The sequence below is a fragment of the Aythya ferina genome, assembly GCF_964211825.1.
Source record: "Aythya ferina genome assembly, chromosome: 20".
Lineage (NCBI taxonomy): Eukaryota > Metazoa > Chordata > Aves > Anseriformes > Anatidae > Aythya > Aythya ferina.
In genome coordinates this window covers 11,261-37,961 of record NC_140318.1, presented here as the reverse complement: position 1 = coordinate 37,961, position 26,701 = coordinate 11,261, and the positions used below count along the sequence as shown (strand labels likewise).

Sequence of the window (26,701 nt, the reverse complement as noted above, 5' to 3'; positions counted from 1 at the left end):
AAAGGGACCCGCCCCTGCCCAGAGCCAAGCCTATATGTTGTTTGCATCTCTGTGAGAGCAATTTTAAGAAAAGGGAAAAAAAGATGCTGCGCAATAGCATCTGGGAGAGTGAAGAATAAGAAACTGCCTAGCAGACAAGGTCAGAGAAGAAGGACAGGGAAGAGGTGCTCCAGGCACTGGAGCAGAACTTCCCCTGTAGCCTGTGGAGAGGACCATGGTGGAGCAGGTTGTCCCTGGCAGTCCATGGCATACCACAGTAGAGCAGATTTCCATGCTGCAGCTCGTGGAGGAGGCCACGGTGGAAGCAGGTGGATCTGCCCCTAAGGAGGCTACAGCCTGTGGAGAATCCCTGCCAGAGCATATTCCAGGCCAGAGCTGCAGCCCATGGAGAGGGGACAACACAGGAACAGGTGACCAGGCAGGAACTGCTGCCTGTGGGGGACCCATGTCTGAGCAGTTTGTTCCTGATAGATGGACCCTGTGGTAAAGACCCATATTTGGAACAGTTCTTGAAGAGCTGCTTCCTGCAGGAAGCCCATGCAGGATCAGTTCAGGAAGGATGACATCCCATGGGAGGGATCCCAGGTTGGAGCAGAGGAAGAGAGTGACCGTGAAGGAGTGGCAGAGGCAAAGTGCTGACTACTGTTCCCCTGTGCCATTTGAGGGGAGGAGGTGGGAGAGGGTGGATGGGGGGAAGGTGTTCTTAGTTTGTTTCCTTTGTTTCCCATTTCTCCATCTTGCTAGTAATAGGCAATAAACTCCTCTATCTCCCTACACTGAGTCTGTTTTGCCCGTCAAAATAACTGTTGAGTGATCTCCATGTCCTTATCTCAACCCTTGAACCCTTTGCATCATATTTTCTCCCCCTTTCCCTTTGAGGAGGAGCGGTGAGAGAGCTGCTGTGGTGGAGCTCAGCTGCCCACCTGAGTAAAACCACCACATTGTTAAAGCCTACAGAATGCTAGAATGCCAGAATGCTTGCTGTTCAGATTCTGATGAGAGCTAACAGACTCAGACTTGGACAGCACAGGACTCTATGTGTGAGGGTCCCACAGCTAACTGAAAAATATATTATTTGCCACCAAAATTTCCCTAGGTTTTAAGTATGTGATGATCAACTGTACATCTCTTAAGTATCCTGAAGATCCCTACAAACGAGCTGGTTTGCTTAGCTACAGCTGAACCCAGACCAGTAAAGATCCACTCCACAGCTATCACAGCATCAAGTCTAATTAACTTTCATCATACAGGTAGTTCACTATATCATTGATCTCATCAGATCAGAATCTTGCAGACATATCTTTCACCACTTTTTACATTTCATCTAAAGAGTACTTTCGTTTTGCCCCCTTAGCTTATGACTGTATCAGAATTTCATTATTCTGATTGTTAGAAACACATAGCTTAGAGCCCATTTACAGTTCTCTGCATCTAGATCCATATGTCTTTCAATTTTAAAAGTTCATTCGGTTTCCAGACATATAGACAGGTAGACAACACAAAATATTTTCCCATTACCTCTAAACAATCAGAAATTAAGTATGAAATGATTAGTTACTATCAGAACCTACCTGTAACTATCATTCTGCTTATTATATCTCACCAAGGCAAAAATATCTGTCATCCAGTTAAGGAAATTAATCCAGTACTAATAAAGCTCACATATATCTTAATCTGTTCCTGCAACAGATTTAATAGTAGTCAAGCATAATAATAAAGACAAAATATTCCAGACCATACATTTTACTATTATAAAAGGGGTCAATTTAAAAAATTGAACTACTACCACAAATGCATACAATGCATACTTGTTGCTGTTATATGAAGCATGAAGTGTGCTATATAGTTCTGCCTTTCATGTGCATATTTTACAGATTTGAGATTAAAAATTCTTTTAGGTGACCAGAAAAGAAAACAAAAAAACAAAACAAAACAAAACAAAACAAAAAAAACACAAAAAATGATTCCTAGCTTCTCTTATGCCGAAACTCCCACTGAGGAAGAATAATCCCACAAAATAATTTTGCTATCAGAGTTGTAAGAAAATAAAGTGAAAGATGTAAACTGGAAATACACAAAAATATATTCAAAATGCTTGAGAGTATACTCTCTAGACTCTAGCTTGCACTCCAAAAGAGTAAAGATCTTCTGTAAGCCCTAAATCATGTAAGCCAGACTTGCACAGACATTTCAGGTACATTGGGACATCTGAACTGACACTAGCTGCCTTTATTTGATTAATTCAATCCTAATCTACATGTGTCATTGCTATATAGGACAGCACACTGAAATATCTGCATATTTAACTTTTCCCATTGTAGAAGCACCAAAAAGGGGATGCTATAGTATGCAAGAAGGTGAGTAGAAAGTAGAAAGTGAGCAAATTAAATAAGTTTTGACACATAAGTTTACACATTTCACACAGACCAGCCCCTGTATTTTTATGGACACCTTTATCCCTGGCTCCTCTTAACTGAAAACATCAGGAAGGTGATATGACTCTGTGGACCACCTGTGTATTACTTACAATGACATGAACAAGTCCGTATGTATATAGGACGCATCCTGAAATGGCAGATGTTAGGTACATTTCTCAATAAGGCCACTCAATAGAAGAATCACGTACCTCAGGGAAAGAGAAATCCCTTTATAGGCCAGACCTTTCAAAAAATTTTCCAGGACCATTTTTCTGGTGCTGAGTAACACCACAGCACTGGAATATTCTGATCAGTGTTTTCCATTCATCAGCTCATTTATTCCGCATCACCTTCAAGATGTTTAACATCATTGTCAGCAAAATGGACAGTGGAATCGAGTGCACTGTTAGCAAGTTTGCCGATGACACCATGCTCTGTGGTGTAGTCAACATGCTGGAGAGAAGCAATGCTATCCAGAGGGATCTGGACAGGGTTGAGAAGTGGGTCCGTGTGAAACTTGTAAAGTTGAACAAGGCCAAGTGCAAGGTCCTGCATCTGGGCTGGGGCAAATCCCAAGACAAATACAGGCTGGGTGGAGAATGGATTGAGAGAAGCCTTGATAAGAAGGACTTGGGGGTGTTGGTTGATACGAAGCTCAAAATGAGCACTTGTAGCCCAGAAAGCCAACCATAAAATAGTTTTCCCTTCTCTAAGCAGCATGTAAAAGGGATTAGGGTAGAACTAGAAATAATAATATTATTCAAAAAAAAAAAAAAAGTACATATGTAAGAAAAAAGATACGTGTAAAATGAGAGCGAATCATGGACGGCTTGAATGCTGGAGAAGATTCTTCTCCTTCCTGAAATACGATAGTGACAATGTCATTTCCAATATGCCGCTTCCTTTCTACCTGAAAGAAAAAAAAAGAAGGAGAGAAAAAAAAGGAAAGAAAAATAGGAAGGAAAAGGCAGACACAAGGATTTAAAGGAGATCAACATTCTATGACAGAACCCTGAAACAACAACTCCTAAACTGTATTCAGCTCAGGAAATGCCAGTCTTAAGAAAATGTATCATAAGTATGATTGAAGACAATATAAATTACTAACTACAATTAAGTAAACTTAGCAATGTCATGTTGCACTTACAAGGCAGCTGCTAAAAGTGTAGCTATTTTTTTTCTTTCCTTTTTTTTTTTTTTTTTTTTTTTAAGTTAGAAAAGCTAATTTCCAAATATTAATATTCACAAATAGGGTATGGAACACGTAATATTCCAAAAAAGAAAATCCACCACTTGAAATAAAAGGATAAAAACACCAATCCTATTATTCTTTCAAAACAATAAAGGTCCTCTGAATTCTGCTGTGATCTTGTCACCTAAGGCAAAAACGTGAGAAAACTGGAAATAAAAAAATAAGACATATAATCTAATTATATGATTATAATAGTTGCCTAAAAGACTAATAAAACAATTTGTGAGTAATTTTAGATAAATCATTATGGATGTGCTTATAAAGTGTTGTGTTTTTTTTTTTTTTTTAATCCTTCATAAAGGTTCAAGCAATGGATGAGAGCATATTTGAACAAGCACCCCAAGAATCCATCTAGTCCATCTACGAGAGGACAACAGCAGTGCTTTACAGCAAATGCACAGAACTGGTCATTAACATGTTCACAAGCAGAGTTTCTTTCAAGCTACATTAATTACTACCTGAGTATGAGTTGTATGTTATGCATGTGCATATCCTGATAATTCAGAATTAAGTCTAATTTCCAGCCTTCATAAATTCTTTGAAGGCAGTGACAACTGCAGCAGTGAAGTTCTGCAAGTCATCTCAGTACCGAACTATTTAGTAATTTTTAAATTAATTAAATTTGAAATTCTTCACAGAAGTCTTAAGACTTGTATTTCTAAAATATTAACAGGCAAGAAGATTCCCTATTTTATTTTAAGATGTTTTGGAGTTTGTGATTAACGACACTAAAAAAAAAAAAAAAAAAAAAAAAGGGAAGGGGAAGGGGGAACCATGTACCTGCTGCTTGTTCTCTCTAGAATATGGCAGCATGGTTGAAACATGGAACATAATTTCATGCCCTTGGTAAACTGTATAGATGGAACAGGTTCCTGTTGTATCATCTGCAAAGGAAAACAAGATTCTTAGTAGGAATGTATCCTTTAAGTTTTCTAAAGATTAAAAGATATTTCAGGTCTTTCTACAAAACCTTCTTTAGTCATCCCTTTTTCTGACCAATTTTAGAACATGTCCACGCTGCATGTTTTTGCGTAGATGTCTAAATCTGAGCGTGCAACCTAGTCTGCATATTCCCACAGCTAAAACCTATGACATCCTTCACCTAACCTCCTAAAATCACATAGGGACATTCAAACCGTGATGCCTTACTGTTATGAAACAACTAATATCTCAGGTTATTCTTCACTCCCTTCCAACATAAAATGAAATGTTCACCTTAAAATACAAGTTATGTATCTTCTCTTCCACTGCGTTACATACCAGTGATTTAAGCTAACCTGCTTAACTGTTTCCACGTAAAGCACAGCATTTAGCATGCATGTGAAAAAGTTTTTGGAATCATATTATTTCTTCAACAAATATTATGCACATGCAGCAAGCAAAATCTTTTATATTGTAGCCCCTGCTTCTTTGCCTCAGCTGAGTTCTTACTTTTTGTGTCCAGTCCTCCTCTGTAGCCTGTCCAGCCTTTCAAAGTAATTGTGTCGCCCAAGAGATGCAAAAATCTTTGAAAGCTCTCACTTCCAGTTTCTATACATGGAAGGGAGAAATGTTACAAAAACAAAGCACATGTAGTAATAGAACACCTACTAATGACTGATTAAAATACAGGAACAGGTCCTGCCTTCAGGACATAAGGACCAGAGTTTAAGCTGAATTAGCTTCTTCTCATGTCATCCAGGCTTTCTACCCTTACAGAAACAGCATCCCAGCCTTGCAGAGTGGCAGAAGAAGGATCATCATGTGACATTAAACAATGATCTCCTTTGCTAACTCCATAACACTGTTCAAGTGCATAGAAGAATGAGATCACAAAACCTGAAGAATGAAAGAACTAGAAACAATGACTTCTTGCAGGTAACAAGAGTCACCTCCTTCAACTGCTTCTTTTTTTTTTTTTTAAATCTTACTTTGTATAGTCTATTTCTAGAAAGAAAATTTCATCATTTTCCAAGCTGTAATATTAGGTTTCCTACAGCAACCTTTCATAGAAATAGAATATTCTTTTCTACAGTGTTTCCACCCAATATGAACACAAAAACCTTACAAAACTACTGTTAACATAATCATTATTCACTATCTGGCTTCCACATGCTTGGTATATGAGCAGTATCCTATATTTTTAATGGAATGAATAAAAAATTAAGGAAAAGGTAAAAACTCACCATTGCTGAACATTTCATCGTCTGTAAGCTGCCCATCCTTAGCATAAAGGACTCCAAATTTAAAATTCACAGATCCCTAAAAAATAAAACTAAAGATTATAAGCTAAACAGGCAAAAGACCTAAACTAATGCCTTCTCTGTACATCCTGCATACGTGAATATATATCTCACACCAACCCCATTACATGCACAAATAACAAGAACCTAATATTTTACCTTTGATTATAGACTATGAATTGTATTATATACTTTTTATACTGGTGTTTAAAATGATTTTGGATTTCATATATTGAAAACTAATACTACATTTTTTTTATTGCAATAAGCAATCGACTGCGAAGTTGTTACAAAGGTATCAGTGCAAATATAACAAATACAGCTATATTCTTTGAACTATGAGCTAGGAGTGGTAAGCTTACATTTACCTCTTGCTCCTCAAGAACCAATAAATCCTGCAAATAAAACAGTTTGTTTAGCACTCTGGCATTAAAGGCAACACAAATAAAATGATTACATCCTTGTGTATTTAAGTTTTGCTTTGAAGTGGCCAGTTCAACTGATAAACAAAGTTTACTTTTTAAACCCCCTAATCCTCATTATTATTCTGCTGAAACAAAGGAACTAGTAATATTTATGCTTAATGATTTATTTTCCAGAAAATAATAAAGAAAAACAACTAAGCAAAAGAAGAAATCACCACTTACCTTTTGTATCTCGGGATGAAAAATTTCCCTTGGGCTCTTCTCAAATTTCTCAAGACTCATAGCACTGAAATGTAAACAAAATACTGTGTAATAGAAAGGCTAGCATACATTTCAACATTAAAGCACTAATAGTTGCAGTTAGAACTGCTTACAAGAGGAATTGTTCAAAGGCCCTGTCTTACATGGAATGTATTGTAGAATCACAGAATGGTTTTGGTTGGAAGGGACCTTAAACATCATCTAATTCCAACCCCCATGCTTTAGGCAGGGACACCTTCCACTAGATCAGGTTTCTCAAATCCCCATCCAACCTGGCCTTTAACACTTCCAGGGATGGGGCATCCACAACTTTTCTGGACAACCTGTTCCAGTGCCTCACCACTCTCTGAGTAAAGAATTTATTCCTAATATCTAATCTAAATCTACCCTCTTTTAATTTAAAGCCATTACCCTCTGTCCTATCACTATACTCACTGACAAGGAGTCCCTCTCCAGCTTTCCTGTAGGCCTCCTTTGGTACTGGAAGATTGCTATAAGGTCTCCCTGGAGCCTTCTTTTCTCTAGGCTGAACAACTCCAACTCTCTCAGCCTGTCTTTGCAGGAGAGGTGCTCCAGCCCCTTCATCTTTGTGGCCCTCCTCTGGACTCGTTCTAAATACTTTTATGTCCTTCTTGTGCTGGGGGCCACAGAGCTGAATGCAGTGCTCCAGGTGGGGTCTCACAAGAGTAGAGTAGATGGGGGAGAATCACCTCCCTCGACCTGCTGGCCACGCTTATTTTGGTACAGCCCAGGATATGGCTGGCTTTCTGAGCTGTAAGTGTACATTGCCAGAATCATCATTTCTTTTCCACAGTGCTAATCTCCAAGACTTCCCAAACTTCTGCATTTTAAGTACAGAAACTATTAAAACCCTGCATGGATGTCAAGATTAAATTTACACCTGTTTTACAATTAATTTGAAAATAGTCCCTCTGCCAAAGAAATGTTCTGAGAATCTTTGTCCATTCTACATGTAAATCGTCACTTTTTCTACTCCAGGACAGGCATTAAAAGCACATTTTTCCTGTCCTCAGTGATTAAGATTTGTAAACCTGTTTTTGCAGTTTTTAAAATAATGAAAATCATGCAACACAAGCTCCGAATTCCAGGGAGCAAAGATACATACAAGTCTCTTAACCCATAATTTATTTGTAAATACATACCTCAATATAGATTTCACTGATAATGTTTTTGTGGGACTGTAAGGGAGACATATTTTCTGAGTACCCTATAAAGGGGGAAAAATTACAGAAAAATAGAAGACATTACAGGACATACTGACATTCTCTATACATTAAAATACGAATACTGATAAAAACAATTTCGTAAAAAACAAAGATCAACACCATGCTAGTTTTACTTAGTCATATTTACTACTGAATTAAAACAAACAAACAAACAAACATGAAAATGCATAGGATGGTGCAAAATTATTTTTAAATTAGCTTTTACTACTCTGCCATGTAGGAACTTAAAAAGGAAACTCACAGTACAATACTGGGCATTAGGAAGACTGTTGAAACTAGTAGACATAACTATTTCTCTTCTAAAAAAAAAGTGACCTATGCATGTGTACTAAACAATATTAAATTAATTGCTTAGATAAAGGTTATTACTGAAAGCTAAGTGAAAAGAAAATCCTAAGAAGATATTAGTGAAACCAGTATCACATTTGGCTATTTTCTTATCACTGTATAAAAATATCAGTAAATCAGTGGTATATCACAGCTTAAACTCATCACAGGATATAAATCAAGAACAATTTAGGCAACATTATTAAAAACAATGCAGAGCCGCATGTAAGAACAATTAGAAATATCTTGCATTGTACATTTCTGTCATAAAGTTATGTATACTGTTATCTACTAAGCTAGTTTATCCACTAGGATAGAATTCTATGTTCTCATATAAAAATGAAATCTCCATATACTAAATACCAAAATTCTGAAGAAGCAAAAAAGTCTGTGGTGAATGCATACAAAACAAGCAAGCAAGCAAACAAACAAAAAAGGCAGAGCAGCAATTAAGTATTTGTTTCTTACTGTTTTTCTCCAAAGAATTGAATGGTATTGGGGAACACGCTGATTATTTTGGTCAGAGAGTACAACGGACAGAAAGAAAGGGTTCTTCTCTGCATCTGTACCTATGTAATTCTGATGAACTGTTAGAGAAAAATAAGTGTTATGCATTGTAAAGAAAACACACACAGGTTTACATGAGAAAATATATACTTATCTGTATATAAATATATAGTTATGTAGATACGTGTAAAAGACAAGAGACAGGTATAGACTTCAAGGCCTAGAGGGGCTTCTGTTTGTTTTCTGTTTGGTAGCATGGGTTCTGCTGCTTACAGAACACCATCCTCTGTCTTCAAGTTAAAAATACATCAAACAAGAACTTGCGTTGAGTACAGGGCAAAAATGCGTTAGTATTACATTAACGTCATTTTTTCCCCATGTTTAAATACTTGCAATTCAAAGCTACATTGCTTTTGCATTGAACAAAACTTCAAATACATTCACAAAAACATAAATACCTTTTCCTAAAAAATATTTGAAATACCATCTTGTATAATATTCTGGATTTTCCAAATGCACATCTGTTCTGTGCCATGTTCCTGGAGTGTAGTCTGTATTCTGAAACAGAATTGGGAGACTGCAGATCAAATGCTGAAGAAAAAAACTGAGGACATAATAATAGAGGGAAAAGTCAAGCAAGCGTGGCAAGAAGAATTTTAGTTGTATACTTTATAAACAGATGATCTGTAACAATTTATGGTTAATATTATTTCAATACAAGTTTATCAAGACCTGATGTACATTTCTAGACTATGAAGTTTTATTTCTTCAAGCATTACGTTGATATTTATAGCTAGAAATGTTTTACAAAGGAAGATAACTCCCGTCCTCCATTTAAGGAGAAATCTAAATATCACTGTAGTGGTTAAGGGGGAACACCATGAGACTAACAGCACAGGAAACTGGAATGAATGACTCTTTCAGGCGCCATTCAGCTTCTTCATCTCTCATTTAAAAGATGAGCATAGCTGCCTAAACACATATAAGAGGAAAAAAAAAAAGCTATAAACTCATCACACTCAGGAACAAACTTAAAATCACAAAGGTTAGCTTGAACACTATAGTATCATCAAGACACCAGTGTAACAAAGTGAACTAAAGTCTGCAAAGTGTTATTCAGAGAATAACACTTTTTTTCTTTTAACCAGATCAAATGAGCAAAACATCACCAAAACTAAAATAAATATAATCTCTGTCCTTAAAAAGGAAATTGTCAAGATTTTGTACTTTTGAAATAAAACCTTAGACTTGAGGGTAAAAGCCCACCATCTCCATACTCTCAGATTCTTATATTCTCATATTATCTAATGTTTTTAAGACCAGTACCCTAGTAATTGACTGTAAATCCATCTTTCAGTTGTGAAGAGTAACTGAAACTGATCTATTTTTTGTTTTCTATGAGTATATGTAGCCACTTACCTCATTAGAGGAGCCATTTTCCACACGGAATCTTCCAGCTCTTTGGATGGCTCCATCAGCATCACTAGATATAAGCTATGAGAGAACTTAAGATAAATGTTCTAGTTCCAAAGACACCCATATGATCAGCAAACAAATCTTACATGGTTTCTCCTTCTCCCAGGTGTCATACCACTACCCATAGGGACGGTATGAACACATCTATTACCAATTTGACTACAGATTTTGAATGACCCAATTATAACTCTAAGAATGTGTGAGTGTGAAAGCTGTACTTTCTTCTGGTATATCCAGTGCTAATCAGAAATTCTCCTGTCTCAGGTTTTGGCTACACCAATGTGCAGAATGCATACAGAGGTACATGCCACCTTCCAGAAACTGATCTTCACGTTCACTCCTTTCCAAACAATGGCTCTTACGGACATGTTGATTCTAGTCCTCTCAGCTTTGCTATGTTTAAAACCCTACGTGCTCGTAGTGTCACTGTGACTAGCAGTCTTTTATTGCATTTATTACATATTTGTGTAAGTTCTCAGAAGATAGAAAGCAGTAATAATCTCTAAACGTAATAGTCAGTGATGATACCGAACATTTTGAGGTATACTGTTCAGTATATCCTGCTCTGCTTCCTGCATTTACATCAGAAAATATGGCTTGTTTTGATTTGAAGACTTCTAGAGTTTCATAAACATTCTGGGAAAGGCTGCCTGGTCTTTCTATAAGGGAATCCAGTGATTTCCAGAAGACAAACTCCTTTTGTTGCAAAAAAAAAAAAAATCATGAAAAGTTAACAACACAAAGATAACATGACATTTTTTCCTGTGTTCAACAACATTGTTTGGAATCCATAAAAAGCAGCAGAGAATGTTTTTTTTTCCCCTCAAAGATCAGCTGGAAATAACACTGCATGCTGCTCCTCTAAAAACTGTAAAAAGAGATTGTCACATATTATACCAAACTTTAGAAATAGGATCTGAACAACAATAATGCAGTAGTATACCCTTTCTCACTTCCCTCCAGCAATACATGTTATTAAATGACAATACTTTCTCCCTTTGCTTGGTAGAAGAGTTATTGGAATGTTTTGTTCTCTTTGCCCCTTCCTTTGAAGAGATCTGAGACTATGTAAGGAATAAGCTAACAAGGCAAGAACTGCAACAGACTCAGTATGAACTATAAGAGAAACCTTAGGGACAACTGGTCATAACAGACCAGTAGGAAGGATGTATGAGAAACCATTTAGGGCTGAGACAAAACGAACAGGTTATAATAAATAAAAGATAGAAAACATTGAGCAATAGGGATGCCGTTGAGGAAAATACTAAGGAATTAAATGTTTATAAACTTACGAGGGCAAACACCTTTTTACATTTGTATTTCAAAAGATAAAGAGAGTATTTGGCTTACACAGCAAGGTTTTGGTAGTAGGGGCAGGGGGGCTGTGGGGATAGCATTTGTGAGGAGTCTAGCAGCTGCCCTGTGTTAGAGAAGGGCCAGTTCCAGCCAGCTCTAAAAAGGACCCACCACTGGTCAGAGCCAAGCCATGAGTGACACAAGTTGCGTCTGTGGGAAACCAGAGAAAGGGAAAAAACTGCTGCGCAACAGCAGCTGGGAGAGAGTAGTGAGCAACTGAGAAAGAAAGAATCCTGAAGACACCAAGGTCAGTGAAGAAGGAGGGGAGGAAGTGCTCCAGGCACCACGGCAGACATTTCCCTGAAGCTTGTGGCAAGGAACACAGTAGAGCAGGCTGTCACCCTGCAGCCTGTGGTATATCACAGTGGAGCAGATCTCCATGCTGCAGCCCATGAAGGACCATGCAGGAGCAGATGGATCTGGCCATAGCTGCCACCTGTGGGAGACCCATGCTGGAACAGTCCAGCCCTGAAGGACTGCACCTGATGGTACAGACACACATGGGAGCAGTTCTTGAGGAACTGTAGTCTGTGGGAAGCCCACGTAGGATCAGTTCAAAAGGACTGCATCCCACAGCACAGACACTACACTGGACCAGGGGAAGGACCTTGAAGGACCAGCAGAGATGAAGCATTATGGACTGACCACAAACCCTATTCCCCTGAACCACTCCATGGGAGGAGACAGAAGAGGCTGGGGGGGTGGAGGTGGTGGGAGGTGGAAGGTGCTTTTACTTGCTTTTAGTTCTCACTGCTCTAGTATGTTATCAATAGGTAATAAATTACATTAATCTCCCTTATACTGAGTCTGTTTTGCCTGTGACAGTAATTGGCGAGTGATCTCTCCCTATCCTTATCTCAACCCAAGAGCTTTTCTTTCTTCATCATATTTTCTTCCTCTGTCCTTCTGAGGAGGTGGAGTGGGAGGGCAGTGTGGTTTAACTCATCGCTTGTTAAACTACCATACATGCTAAGAAAACCAATCACAAGACAAGACTGCTTGTATGAGGTTACCGTGAATTTATAATTACCAATATATTTCTCTTTTCCAGGTAAAGAACCAAAATACTGGGAATGAAAGTGCCTCTTACCACAAAGTGTTTCACTTGCCTTTTTGATTAAAATACCATCTCTAATACATGAAATGCATGGAAAGTGAAGATAGGTACCTGGTGTTCTTGTAATGAAAATTCCAGAAACTAAGCCAGCAACTGAAATCATTTATATTTATAAATACACATGCCAAGATCTTGAAAGTACAACCATAGTTAACAGAACATTAATGATTTCTTCCTGTAGCAACAGAGCTGAAGTTTACTTTTTGTGCCCCACTTATGTAGATTTCATTATACTTTGTATACAGTGATATCATTTTAACTCCTGACATAGAAGAAATAAATAATTCACAGAAAGAATTTCTACATTAGAGAACAAAACAAAACAAAAAAGTGCTGAGCTAATCTTTGAAGAAAATTCAGAAAAACTAGCAGATTTCAGGAAACAGATTTTTCAATATTCTTACGTTGCCTAGTTCTTTTAATTTTACACCCTTTCCCACTACTCAGGGGCAGGTACACATAAAATGACATACACATGCCAACACATGAGCATGGATACAGTTTTTAACTCAGATCACCACAAAAGCTTCATCAAATATAGCCCTAACATTTCACAATCTTCAGCTTATAGAAGGAAAAAAGGCTCAATTTCCATCTTCCTGAATCAACTGGGGTAAACAGGGTATTTATATAATATCTTCTGTCACATTAAGATGAAAGATTCATAAATAAGGTTGTAAAAATATTTCCGAGCACACATCTAATTTAGGTAATCGCTCTTTTTATTGCTCTAAAATTTTCAAGTCCAGCTTAGAGAACACATCTTCCAAACTAACTTTGAATTTTTACCTGGAAACTAAAAGTATTTGCACTTTGCATTATACAGTGTTTAAATTAAAGGATGGGCAAAGTAAACTTACAAGCTCCACAGATCCATAGTGCTTTCTGCTAAACTCTCCACGTCTGCAACCCAGATCTTCAGATACAGAACTGGAATAGAAACATTTCATCAGTATACACAGTCAATTTAGCCTTAGATCTCCTGCAACACTACATGCTGCCATTAACAATATCATTCCTGCTGAATGAGGTTTGCAGTGCATAAGCTTGTTAATGCAATGAACACTCCTTACAACGTGCTCACTCCAGCCATTGCAGTCTGGTGTTCATACTATCAGCCAATGGAAAAGAAATGTCTGTGTCTTGACTGAAAGCAAAAACTATGATTAAATATCTAGTCACAATGGAACCAACACAGAGTTCCACTTAATAAACTTTGCTTAGTATGTTGCTGATTTTTTTTTCTTCTCCAGAAAGTCTCTCTTTAGACTACACACAATAAAACAATTATCTCGATTCAAAAGCAGAAAGAAGGAACAGCATTTCATAGATTTCCCCCTCCCATAACACTGACAAAAACAGAATTGTCAGGTAAGCAAAAGGAAGCCTCAAACACCACATTCAAAATCTACATGCATTATCACTTATAATTTTATACCATCGTGTCCCATTAAGCACATCAGCATGTGTTTCATAAGCTCAAAACAGATGGCAAATAGCTCTGCTAGCTATAAACACCGAGCCTCTCAAATTTATAATCAAAGTCTTAGCAGTAGATGTTACAAATACAAGCTAAATAAAGATTTAGATGCAAATATAAAATAAACCTTTATTACCTTGTCTAGCAGCTGGGTAGGCTATCAACTAAGTCACTCCCTCATATTCCAAACTCACAGTTCACCACTATGTCAGCCTTAATGCTGACAAACACCTTTTTTTTTTTTTTTCCACATTAAAATTAAATGGCAGTAACCCTCCAACCAGCAATAAGGGATTAAATTTTCTGAGAATGATAAGTACCATAAGTTGTAACATTACATCAGTACACAGAAGAAATACTTGAATTTTAATTCAACACCCTCATACTTGGATCTTGACTGTAAGAGATACTGTGACACTGGAACGCTGAAATATCTTGATTTTTAAACAGCTTATCCATTTGGATTTGTACTTGTAGGTACTCAGAATTTATTAAACATGATTGATAATTCTGAGTTCCGTTTATTTGGATTCCATATCTTCAAACAAGGAAGAGAAATAGAAACAAGATGCATCTAACAAAGCTTTAAAACTCACGAAAATAATTTTGTGTTTGCTATCATTGTATAGGAAAGAGTAATAAGTGTAATAATAAGTAAAAATAAGATTCACGTAAGTTACAAATGAGCCACAACTGGAGTCAGTTCCAATGAATAAGATTACTTCAGGATGCTACATATCAATGCCGCGGAGATAAAATTAATTGCTAAAAAAAGCTTCAAAAATAAAATATAAAAAGAGCATTCAAAGAACATCTTGGGTTGGAAGGGACCTTTAAGATCATCTAGTTCCAACCCCCATGCCATGGGCAGGGATGCCACCCACTAGATCAAGTTGCCCAGGGCCTCATCCAGCCTAGTCTGGAACACCTCCAGGGATGGGGCATCCACAACTTCTCTGGGCAACCTGTTCCAGTGCCTCACCACCCTCTGAGTGAAGAATTTCCTCCTAACCTTTAATCTAAATCTCCCCTCTTTTAATTTAAAGCCATTCCCCCTTGTCCTATCATTACCAAACAAAGCGGAAAGTTGTTCTCCATCTTTTTAAGTCCCCTTTAAGTACTTAAAGGTTGCAGTAAGGTCACCCTGGAGCCTTCTCTTCTTTAGGCTGAACAGCCCCAGCTCTCTCAGCCTTTCTTCACAGGAGGGGTGCTCCAGCCCTCTGATCAGCTTTGTGGCCTTCCACTGGACTCATTCTAACAGATCCACATCCTTGTACTTGGGGCCCCAGACCTGGATGTAGCACTACAAGTGGGACAGAGTAGAGGGGGACAATCCCCTCCCTTAACTGGCTGGCCACCCCTCTGTTGATGCAGCCCAGGATGCAGTTGGCCTTCTGGGCTGCAAGCGCACATTGCTGGCTCATGTCAAGCTTTTTGTCCGCTAGAACTCCCAAGTCCTCTGCAAGGCTGCTCTCAATGAGTTTTCCCAGTCTCGTGTCTGGGATTTCCCCAACCCAGGTGCAGCGCCTTGCACTTGGACTTGTTGAACCTCATGCGGCTCAAATGGGCCCACTTTTCTAGCTTGTCCAGGTCCCTTTGGATGGCATCCGTTCCCTCTTTGGTATCAACTGCACCACTCAACTTGGTGTCATTGCAAATTTGCAAAGGGTGTACTCGATCCTTCTGTCTATGTTGTTGATAAAGATATTAAACAGTACCAGTCCCAGGATAAACTCTTGAGGGACATCACTCATCAACAGACTCCACCCAGACATGGAGCCATTGACCACCACTCTCTGGGTGCGACCCTCAAGCCAATTCCTTATCCACTGAATGGTCCACCTTTCAAATCTGTAGCTCTCCAAGCTGAAGATCAGGATGTCATGTGGGACCGTGTCAAAGGCCTTACAGAAGTCCAGGCAGATGACATCAGTTGGTTTTCCTTTGTCAACTGATGCAGTCACTCCATCGTAGGAGGCCACCAGATTGGTCAGGCATGATTTATGCTTGGTGAAGCCATGCTGGCCCTCTCGGATCAACTCTTTGTCTTGCATGTGCCTTGACATTGCTTCCAGGAGGATCTTTTCCATGATCCTCCCAGGCACAGAAGTGAGGCTCACTGGTCTGTAGTTCCCCGAGTCCTCTTTTCTACCCTTTCTAAAAATGGGAGTGATGTTTCCTTTTTCCAGTCACCAGGGACTTCACCTGAATGCCAATGCTTTATTTTTTCCATCCATAAAAAAATTTAGAAATTAAAATTAATGTAGCACAATATTTTTGAAAATAGGCTTATAAACACCATCATGCACTCCATGTTCAAACGCATGTACAGTATGAGTTGCAAACAGTAGAACAGAATAGTTCAGTTGGAAGGGACCTACAAAGACCAACAAGTCCAACTGCCCGACCACTCCAGGGCTAACCAAAAGTTAAAACATACTATTGAGGACATTGTCCAAATGCCTTGAACACTGACAGGAATGGGGCATCAACCACCTCTCTAGGAAGCCTGTTTCAGTGTTTGACCACCTTCAGGGTAAAGAATTTTTTCCTAACGTCCAGTCTGAACCTCCCCTGAATAGCTTTGTGCTGTTGCCCCACGTTCTGCCATCAGTTATTAGGGAGCAGAGACAGGCACCTCTATCTGCATGTCCCCTCCTCTGGGAGAGTCCCTTCCTCAGGAGAGGGATGAGATCGCCTCTGTCTTTTTTTCTCCAGACAAGACAAATCGAGTATCCGCAGCCTCTCCTCACAGGACATGCCTTCCAGCCCTTTTACTAGCTTTGTTGCCCTCCTCTTGATGCATTCAAGTATCTTAATATTCTTTTTATATTGTGGAGCCCAGAACTGCACATGATGTTCAAGATGAAGTCACACCAATGCTAAATACAGTGGGAGAATCACTTCTTTTGACCAGCTGGCTATGCTGTGTTTAATGCATCCCAAAATGCAGTTTGCCCTCTTGGCTGCCAGGGCACACTGCTGACTCATGTTAAACCTGCTGTTGACCAGCACCCCCAGATCTCTTTCTGCTGAGCTGCTCTCCAGCCACTGATCTCCCATTCTGTACTTCTCATCAGCATTACTCCATTCCTGGTGCAGCATCTAGCTTTCACCTTTGTGGAATTTCATGTCATTGCTCCGATCTACCTAGATCTCTCTACTTTTCACCCTTCCAGAGTCAACAGCATCTCCCAGTTTGGTATTGTCAGCAAACTTGCTAAGTATGCATTCAACTGCTGCATCTAGACCATTGCTAAAAATGTTAAACAGATCCGTTACTGTAGTAACAGTTTGCTCAACATACTTGTTCTCCGAATGGCAAGTAAGTTCTTTAACAACCCATACAAACAAGACCATTTTTTCTTTTCCAAACAACTTCCAGACAGAATAGGATCAAAACAGAAATAAAAAAGAACTCTCCATGCTCACCACTACATACATAAGTGCACAAGTCAGTGACAGTTTCCAATAGTGTTTTAGCATTAATAGTCTTGTCCTTCTGCATCCTGAATCAAAATACCCCAAATATACCTAACTTCCACACACTATCAGCCCTTTTGAAATCAGAATTATACATAAAAGATTTTCTTTTTAATTTTCTTCACTGCATTGCATTCTTCTTCAGTCCTGACCTGACCTACACTAGAAAAACACTGTTGTTCCAGTTATAACAATTTTAAAAATAGTTTTCAAGGTATTAAGGTGAATTGCCAGCACTGAAATGCTAATGTTAGTTTACCGGTGGCTCATATCTGTTTGATTTAATAAGTTAGAATTTACTTTTATTGCAAAGTGTTTTAATACAGACAAGCCCTTATTCCAATGGAAAACAAACAATCAAAGCAGTTTAAACCCATTTGTACACTAGCAGGATTTATTCCACTTCCCTCACCCATTTGTTTGGGAACACAGGGTCTTACAAAATTCAACAGTCCTGAAAGTCAAATGGCAAAGCAAGTTTCCACATATCAGATAATCTACACTTAAGCACGTAATTTCAATATCCTAGTGTCACATCAAAAGTTTTGTGGTTTAGGACTTTCACACTTGAAAGTAATTCACAAGGGAGAGGTGGGGGGAGAATAGTGGCAGAAAGGGGTGAGCTTGCACACTGCACCTGTTTGATTACAAGGCCTACATGTCTCTTCAGCTCTCCTATCTCCATACCATCTAGATCATTACTTGTCAGCCCTTTGACACATCGTAGCTGTTAATCTATTTTCATTGAACAGGTGGGCACGGGTACAAACATGCTAAGCAGACGAGCAATCGCACATTGCTTTCTCAGTGATACCTGCCTGCACGAGCATGACGCTTGAACAGGCTGAGAAATCCACCCCGAGGACAGCACAACTGGCCCCGCTCACGCCAGCGGCGACAGCCCCTGCGGGAGGCGGCCGCAGCTCCGGGACTCACACCGCTCCGCTGCGCGGGGGCCGGCCCGGCGCCGCCCCTCCGGCCCCCACACGCAGGGTCCCAGCCGGTGCAATTCCGGCACCGTCCGACCGCCACCGTGAGCGCGGGCCCGCGCCGCGCCCCACCCGACATCAGCCCCCGCCTCCCTGGCTCCGGTACCGCTGAGAGAGGCCGAGGAGCCGACTGGAGACCGCCTCTGCGCTTCTCAGTTCCATGCGTGCGGAGGCCTCACCGCTCCCGCGTCGCTTCCGCGGTTCCGTCCCGCTCGGGAGAAACGACGAGAGCTCCCCTCACACATCCCGCTGCCCTGGCGCACAGGCACGGCGCGCCAGCCGCTGAGGTGCCGCGCCGCCGCGAGGCACGCCGGGAGCTGTAGTCCCACGAGCGAGCGGCCCGTCCGCCGCAGCCGGGAGCTGGCTACGAGAGGAGCACAAACGGGCCCTGCGGGTCGTCGGGCTCCTCCACAGTCAAGGACCTCCCGCGCCCCCTCCACGGAGAGGGGCCGGGCTCGCGGCAACACCCCGCGCGAACTCTGTCCTGGTAAACGCGGGACGTAGAGAAGCAGGCTCCTGTAGAGCCGTTTTCTCAGAGCTGGTTGCTATTTAATAGGAGCAAAACACCGAGGAAACCATTCCGCACAGCAATGCTCTTGCCAGCTCACTGTCTGCTTCTGGTTTCTGCTGCATCCTAGAAGCCAGGCTTAATCTGGCTACTGTTATATCAGTAAAGGCACATAAAAAGGTCTTCTCAACCTGCCTGGCTACAGCTCGAAAGCTTCAGAAGTGCAGTCATCTTACAAGACTATTCTGTCATGTTCAAACACAACCAGCCAGCAGGGCGAAACCTGACCAGGGCACAGAATGGCAGCTCTATCAAGTATTACTTCATTCACAAAGTTGAAAATTCAGACAGCACATGGACAGAATCTTTGGTTTGCTAGCGGACACCAGACCACTTCATTCCAATTGAGCCTTCAACAAGCCCTGCATGCCTTTAAGAGTCTAACACAAACCAAATGGGAAACTCTTTCAAGTGCCTGAAGCTCTTTTCCCTGCTTTCTCCTTTAATGTAGATACATGTATATGCTATTGTTCTCTACCTTTCCAAGAGGTAAACATAGTCAGTGCTTATCACCTTCACATCATGAATCTCAGCATGACAGCATGACATAAAGTACTTTGACCATGTGAAGACTTATTTTACAACTTTGCAGTAGGAGTTGAAACCAGTATTAAGATCAACCGTTATGACTAAAGATGAAACAGTTCTTTGCTAGAGTAACAACTTGCATCTCAAGTAATTACATGTATAACTTGCATGGCTGTACTCTGTTTACACCAACTCCTTCAATAATTTCAATGGCTTGCATGTTTTGTAATAAACTTAAGTGCACTACTGTGTATTATGAAATACCACAACCATCCAGGTAGTAAACTGTAATTAATTATTGCACGATGTAATTGTGTGTCTTAGCTTTCTTTACAACCATTACCATGAAATTGCAACTTCAGGTAATATACTAAAACTTTACTTTGTGGTTTGATTTTAATGAAAAGCTACCCTAGTGCTAAGAAAGGAGTTCCATTTCCAGAATTCATATCATTCTGTGTCTCTCTGCTTACTCTGTCAGCCACCAGAAAATTAATTTGGATCTTTTATAAGCAAAGTTTACAACATTTTGACACCTGAGGATAGCTTCATAATACAAGCTATGTCTAAGTAAGTCTGCATCCTCTATCAGTAACTTACTCTTCCTTCTATGTCACAGCATTACACCTCACTATTAATTCTGCTGATGTGTGCTTAAGGAGTCACACTACCAGCTGCTCAATAAAAGGGGGAAGAAGGGGGAGAAAGCCTTCCAAAAAAGGTAGAGAGACTCTTGTTATCCAAGGAATTAATGGAACACAGTTGGACTATGAGTTTAATGGTAGATTAACACAATCAAACTGCAAGCATGAATAAAGTGATAAAATGCAATTGGAACCCAGCTTACCTTTATTCTGTAGGACCACCTACAAGTTACATGTCCAGCAGCTGCTCAGTTTGGCAGGTGGCTCCTCAGGTCAAAAAAAATTAAATAAATAAAATTGCATCCACTCATGCATCTCCTCACATGAAACTGGTTGGTATTACTAGAGAAGCATGTATCTGTCCCACGGTAGTTTTCAACCTCTGGAAGTCAATGTAGAAAGGGCAAACTGCAGGTAATTGATGGCTGCATCTAAGTCTGGAACATGATGCTCAGTGAATAAAGTTTAAATATACTTATATACTTTTTATTTTCTTTGTTTTGATCTCCAATGCTAAAACAGAGCAAGAATTCCATGCATGGAGTACTCTTGGAGTAACACCTCTTCTTGCTTTCTCCTGCACACTTTTTTCCTCATACATGTAATTATAGCATGTCATAATTCTTTCAGATAGACATAATGATATCAAATTTAAATCAGTAACATTTAATAATTTGGAGAGTAATCTCCCCTCACTATCTATACTATCGTGATTTTGCTCAATATTAAGTGTATGAACATGACAGCAGCACCCAGACAAATCTTCAAAGCTAACAGGAAACAAAAATCTGCACCTTACTAACTCCAACTTTTTTTTTTTTTAAAAAGTGATTCTAAAACTTATGTCTACAGGCAAGAAACTACAAGATAACTGGTTAAGTATTGCAAACAAGTCTTTATACTAGTTAACTGTAAAAATTGCTTTTGTTATTAAAGGATTACCTCCCATGTATTGAAAAGATCTTCCAGTTTTGGAAATCAATTGAAATAATTGATATCAGTCTTGTAATGTTAAACACTGTAAAGAATAATTCACTTGTTTGCAGACTACATGTATAGACTCCATTACATCGTAACTTAAATGTCAGAACACAAATCCAACCATTTACCACAAACAGATTTATTGCAAACCTAAATTAATATATTCCACATACCAGCCAAAAGTAATTTTCACCTAATAAAACACGAAACTTAAGACTGACTGCTTGTATACTGAGAAACACCCTAACAGACAAGAATAGGCATACCCAATAAAACAGCTTCAAGGGATCTTCCATGTTAGAGAAGCAAAAAAATTTACTGGAGAAAAACAAACAACAACAAACTATTACCCCTCCTCAGAATTTTGTACTAAACCACAGTATTTGTTCTCTATGATTGCTTGTTCTCAGAATTGCTTTAGAAGCGTGCCGTAAGTGAAGCTTCATTTCTCTCACTCCTTCAGAAGAACCTACTTCTGTGGAAGTAATGAAACAGAAAGAGCCTACTACTTAATTTGTACTTTGACACCATTGTGATTTACCCTATTCCTCTTCCTTTCTATGCACGAGGTATAAAACAGTAAAAAAGAAAACATGCACTCATTCAAATGTAAGTATTTGCTTTGTAGTGCCCACTGTCATCCTGAAAAAGTAATACCAACATGTAAAACACGACCACCTCTATTTCAAACAGAAAAGAAACACCACCTACTTTTGCACAGACCTTAGAAACTACAACAATGCTGAAGATTCTCACTTCAGTTTTTCAGACTGAGCTTTTTCCTCAATCAACTCCTTCCTAAGAAGGTCTTCTGAAATGAAAAGCCTGAATAAGTTACGGGCCGGTGTTACACCACACTGAAGTCCAAAAGCACGACAAAATTCCAGCCAGAGTGGAATGCAAACACAGACCCTCTGCATGAGAAAGATCAGCACATCAGATTTCTGTAGCATGCTATCATTTCGATGCTATAATAAATCTTAAACATGATAAAAACAATATTCTTTGCACAAAGGGCTTCCTCCCTTACAACACACTATCAGTATTTTTTTTCCTATTTTGTAAACAATAAGCACACAGTGGTGGAACTAGGAAAGGTTACTTGGATGCTGCCTAATAAGATGAGGGATTCCTGTTGGCAGCTTATAGCAACAATAGATGCTTATTCTGTTGCAGGATGCAGCATGTCTCTGCAGTAACAGGCTGGCAGAGACACAAATAACTGCTTTTGCTTTATTTGTAATTGTTGCTGACTGTTTGCCAAGTTCCTCTCTATACTCCCCCAAAAATAAATATTTATACACACATAAATGGATTTTCTAAGCACATGTAGTGATAAACAAAGAGAATATTTTAAAACAGGGCATACAAATGAGCCCACAGTGTATGATTTAAAGAAGACCCACAATGTATGATTTAAAGAAGAAAGTCTGAGAAATGGAATTATGGGCATATTAGGAAAAAGAAGTGATTTACTTTATATGGCATGGTAATAAACCTGAATTATAAATCAAAATGACCCCCTACTTTTTCTGTTTAATTTCCAGAGGTATATCTCCTTTAATCTGCTTCTGCCTTTATAATAGCATTCCTTTTTGTATGATTTATATAAAGATAAATGAAGGGTTTAATTCACCAGACTTGTGGTATCTGTACTGTCAGCAATTTCAAATAGTGCTATACTTCTCTTAAAACACTGTACTGGTTCTGGCTGGGATGGAGTTAACTTTCCCTGCAGCAGCCCATACAGTGCTGTGCTCTGCACATGTAGCTAGAACAGAACAGAATTGGTATCACACCAGTGTGGTGTCTACTGCTGAGCAATACTGGCACAGCATCAGGACGCCCTCTAACCCCCAAAGAGCCAGCAGGCTGCGGGTGGGCAAGAGGTGGGGCAGGAACATCACCAGGGCAGCTGACCTAAACCAACCAAAGGTATATTCCATGCCATGTGATGTCACAGGCAGTAATAAAAGGTGGAGAAAGGAAGGAGAGGGGAGAGGTGGGCTATCGTGAAAATATCTGTCTTCCTGAACAACAATGCTAGGCACATTGAGGCCCTGCTTCGAGGACGTGGTGGTCAAATATTGCTCATTGGTGGGAAGTAGAGCTATTTTTTCCCTCTGTGCTTGCACACAGCCTTTTTTTCATTTTTCCCCTTTCCCCCTTTTCCTTTACTCTTTAGTTAAATTATTTAATTAATAATATTTTCCCCTTAATAATTATTTTTCCTTTAATTAAACTATCCTTATATCAACCCATGAATTTTTGTTTTGTTTTGTTTTGTTTTGTTTTCCTTTTCTTCTCCCCCCCCCCCCCCCCCCCCCCCCCCGAAGAGGAGGGGGAGTGAGAGCACAGTTGTGGTAGAGTTCAGCTGCCTAGCAAGGTAAAACCTCCACAAACACTCTTCATTACTTTTGTTATGGCCTTGTGAAACAAATCTTAGTCTTTAACCAACTTTAGGACAGATGAGATCCTCGGCATTTTGCAGACACAGAAAATACTCTGGAAGTGATTGAAGACTCTTAGACAGCAATATAGCTGGTACATCTCAACCTGACAAGTATTGATACTAGCAGGATTTCAAAACAAATTAGTCCATTTTATCTCTTGGCTTTCCACAAAGAGCATAAATACACTTTTAGTGACACCTTTAAAGGATGAATGTTCCTCACACCACTTAGTAACTCTCTGCTGGTGATGTACCTCACATCTTCTGAAGCAAGCAGAACAAAATACTTACATAATATAAAGGAATCCAAGAAGAGAACTTATGTTCCATTTCCTTTTATTAGATGAAATCAAAACTACTCATATTTTCCATAACCAAATTGCTACAAAGACATCTAGAAGCAAAGTTCTAAAAAGTGGGCTAAGCTACAAATACTGAAGTTTTGGTTTTGGTGTTTTATTTATTTATTTATTTTTCAATGTTTGCAAAATAAATAATGATATCTTGAAAACTCTGGGCTATAGTAAGATGGCTGAAATTATAATTAAGTCCACATAACCAGCATTTTCTATCTCATCCATTTTGAACCTTTAAATGCAGTTAGCCAACTAGGAACAGCTGTCATGACAGAAATCTGACCACTTGGATCTTGACCAGAACGTTTGCATTAGCTTCCATGCATAAATATTCCTAGTGCACAGCCAAACTTTACTCACTATTACTACTTCCGAGCTTGCCCCTTCAACTGTCTATTCCATGGACCTATGCAGACCTGAAGTGGCAGAAGTTGACCTGAGAAGGTTTGAGATTCTACACTCTTCTATAATCCCCATCTCTGAAGGCTCTCCCAGCATGCATGCAAACCAACCATATACCATGAGAGTCCAAGTACTTCAGTTAAGCTCCTGAACTAGCTATATCTCCAAACGTATATATCTATATATGCATATATATATATACACACATGCATACATGGCAACAGATCCAGAGGAGCAGACTCATCTGCTTCCTAGTACCCTGCTGTATGTTGATTTATGGGATTGTAAAGTTTTCACATCATTTCAGCTGCCTACAGAAAGTTTTCTATGGAGAGTATTCAGTACGCCTGCAAGTAGCAGAAACCAGCCAGTTCCAAGTTAGCCAAAGAGACATGAAAGTTTTGCTGCTCCTGATTCAAGACACCCTTCACACTGTTAAATTAAAATACTGGGCATGCGTGGCAACTTCCATGAAAACAATGGAATTTATAAGGAAGCTAGAAAGCATCATACTGAACACTGAGGAAAAGCCAGTCATCACAGTTTGTAGAGAGAGCAGTAAGAAAGAACTGATAAAATACTAATACTACAGGCGCACTTAAAATACTTAGAAGTAAAGAACCAGAAGAACCACAATAACATTCTCTAAACTGTATATGGCACCACACTTGACACCAAACAGGCAGGCAGAATCTCAGCAGGAAATTAAGAATTTGGTATTCTAGACTAAAACGTTCTAGGAAAAAAAAAGGAGGGGGGGGTGTCTTGCACACAGCTGGTGCAAAGAATGATGAAAATCCAAACAAAACCCAGTTAGTCTGATAAATCCCAAAACAGAACACGATCTGTTAAAAAAAAAAAAAAAAGTACAACTGATGAAAATTTTTAAACAGGTTAATGCACAAAATGTGTATCTGGTAGGGGAAAAAAAGGCCATTATGCTGTATTTTCTTCTGGGAAAAAATGGTATCTTACTTAGGTCAAACTAAGGTAATTACCTTCTAAAACCTACTGAAAACTTTTCAAGATTGACTCAACTCTAGCTATTTTTGCAGATAGCTGGTAAAGCCAGATGTTTCTCTCTCTCTCTCTATATATATAAATTATTCTCAGTAATTAGGATGTTTTAAATACTTCAGCAAAGCAGTGGATAAAGAAAAAAAATAAAAGTTTTAAGGAAAACAAGACAACACTTCCTTTTAAAAACATTCTAAATTTCCCACATGAAAAATTCATCTGTACATTTCTAAGAACAGTTTTGAATGATTTGTAAATCAAAATAAAAGGACAAGAATTTCTTTTCCTGTACGCAAGACATCCTTATGCCTCTGAGAATGTGTGTACGCCTATCTATACACATACAAAGACGTTAATGCCATTGAATATGCGTATAGAACCCATAACAAAGAAAGCACTGCCTTATCGAGGGCCGGCAGGTTCACCCACAGACCTCATTCGGATGAGTTCTTCATAGATCTTCTGTTTCTTGGTTTATTTCAGACAGATCTCTGAAGGCGTTTTGTCTGTGTTCCCATGTTTGAGCCACCACCAAGCCGGGCAGGCCGCTGCCGAACAACGGAGAGAACGCGCAGCTCGCCCGCCCCTCTCAGGCCGGCGGCGCCAGCCACAGCCGGTGCGGCTGCCCTCAAGAAGCACGGCTGCAGGGCCCGGCACCGCCGCGCCCGGGGCCCGCCCACAGCCCGCGCTGCCGGAGCGGCGGCGCTTCCCGGCCCCACCCCGCCGGCCGAGATCCCGCAGTTCTCGGCCGCTCCCGAGACAGGTAGTTACCAGAGAACTCTAAGAGGCGCCGGGCACCAGCAGCAACCAGAGGTGAAGCTGTCGGGCGCACCCGAGAAGGGCATCAGCGCGCTTCCCGCCGCGGCGCCCCCGCGCTCCCGTCGGTTTCGGATCTCCCCCGCTAACGCAGACCAGGCGAGCGCACGGGGGCGGAGGCCGCCGGCGAGGGTTGCGCTGCGGCCCAGCGCCGCGGCAGCCCGCGTCCCCTCCGCCGCACGCCATGGCGCAGGCCGCGGAGCCCGGGTCCTAGAGCCCGCGGGTCCACGGCGCGGGCCGCAGAGAGGGCGCTGGCGTTGTTCACTAGGCAGCTCGAGCGAGGGGCGTGGAGCCCTTCTTCGGTCATTGTGCCGGCCAGGGTCAGTGCCTCAGTAGCTCGGTCCCTCCAGTGTCGCGTTTTTAAGAGACTGTCGTTCT

The 26,701-nt window shown here is 40.1% G+C and overlaps 1 protein-coding gene across 7 annotated transcripts in view; it reads right to left on the bottom strand.

Moving 5' to 3' along the window:
• The window catches only part of GARNL3 (GTPase activating Rap/RanGAP domain like 3), a 52,283-nt gene extending 25,820 nt beyond the window's left edge, over positions 1–26,463 (bottom strand). For 2 of the 7 annotated variants that reach the window (XM_084494185.1, XM_084494186.1), the window contains exons 1-13: positions 18,666–18,825; positions 13,468–13,537; positions 10,078–10,152; positions 9,117–9,216; positions 8,620–8,738; positions 7,741–7,805; positions 6,539–6,602; positions 6,260–6,286; positions 5,835–5,910; positions 5,101–5,199; positions 4,450–4,553; positions 3,219–3,327; positions 1,572–1,617 (exon numbers count right to left, since the gene is read on the bottom strand). In XM_084494185.1, the coding sequence (XP_084350311.1) occupies positions 1,572–1,617; positions 3,219–3,327; positions 4,450–4,553; positions 5,101–5,199; positions 5,835–5,910; positions 6,260–6,286; positions 6,539–6,602; positions 7,741–7,805; positions 8,620–8,738; positions 9,117–9,216; positions 10,078–10,152; positions 13,468–13,537; positions 18,666–18,721 (1,010 nt within the window). In that variant the 5' untranslated portion in view covers positions 18,722–18,825. Of the gene's footprint in view, positions 1–1,571; positions 1,618–3,218; positions 3,328–4,449; positions 4,554–5,100; positions 5,200–5,834; positions 5,911–6,253; positions 6,287–6,538; positions 6,603–7,740; positions 7,806–8,619; positions 8,739–9,116; positions 9,217–10,077; positions 10,153–13,467; positions 13,538–18,665; positions 18,826–25,940; positions 26,146–26,278 lie in introns of those variants that run through there. The other 5 variants (XM_084494182.1, XM_084494181.1, XM_084494183.1 and 2 more) reach the window with 5 other exon arrangements.
• Between the last annotated feature and the right edge of the window lie 238 nt (positions 26,464–26,701).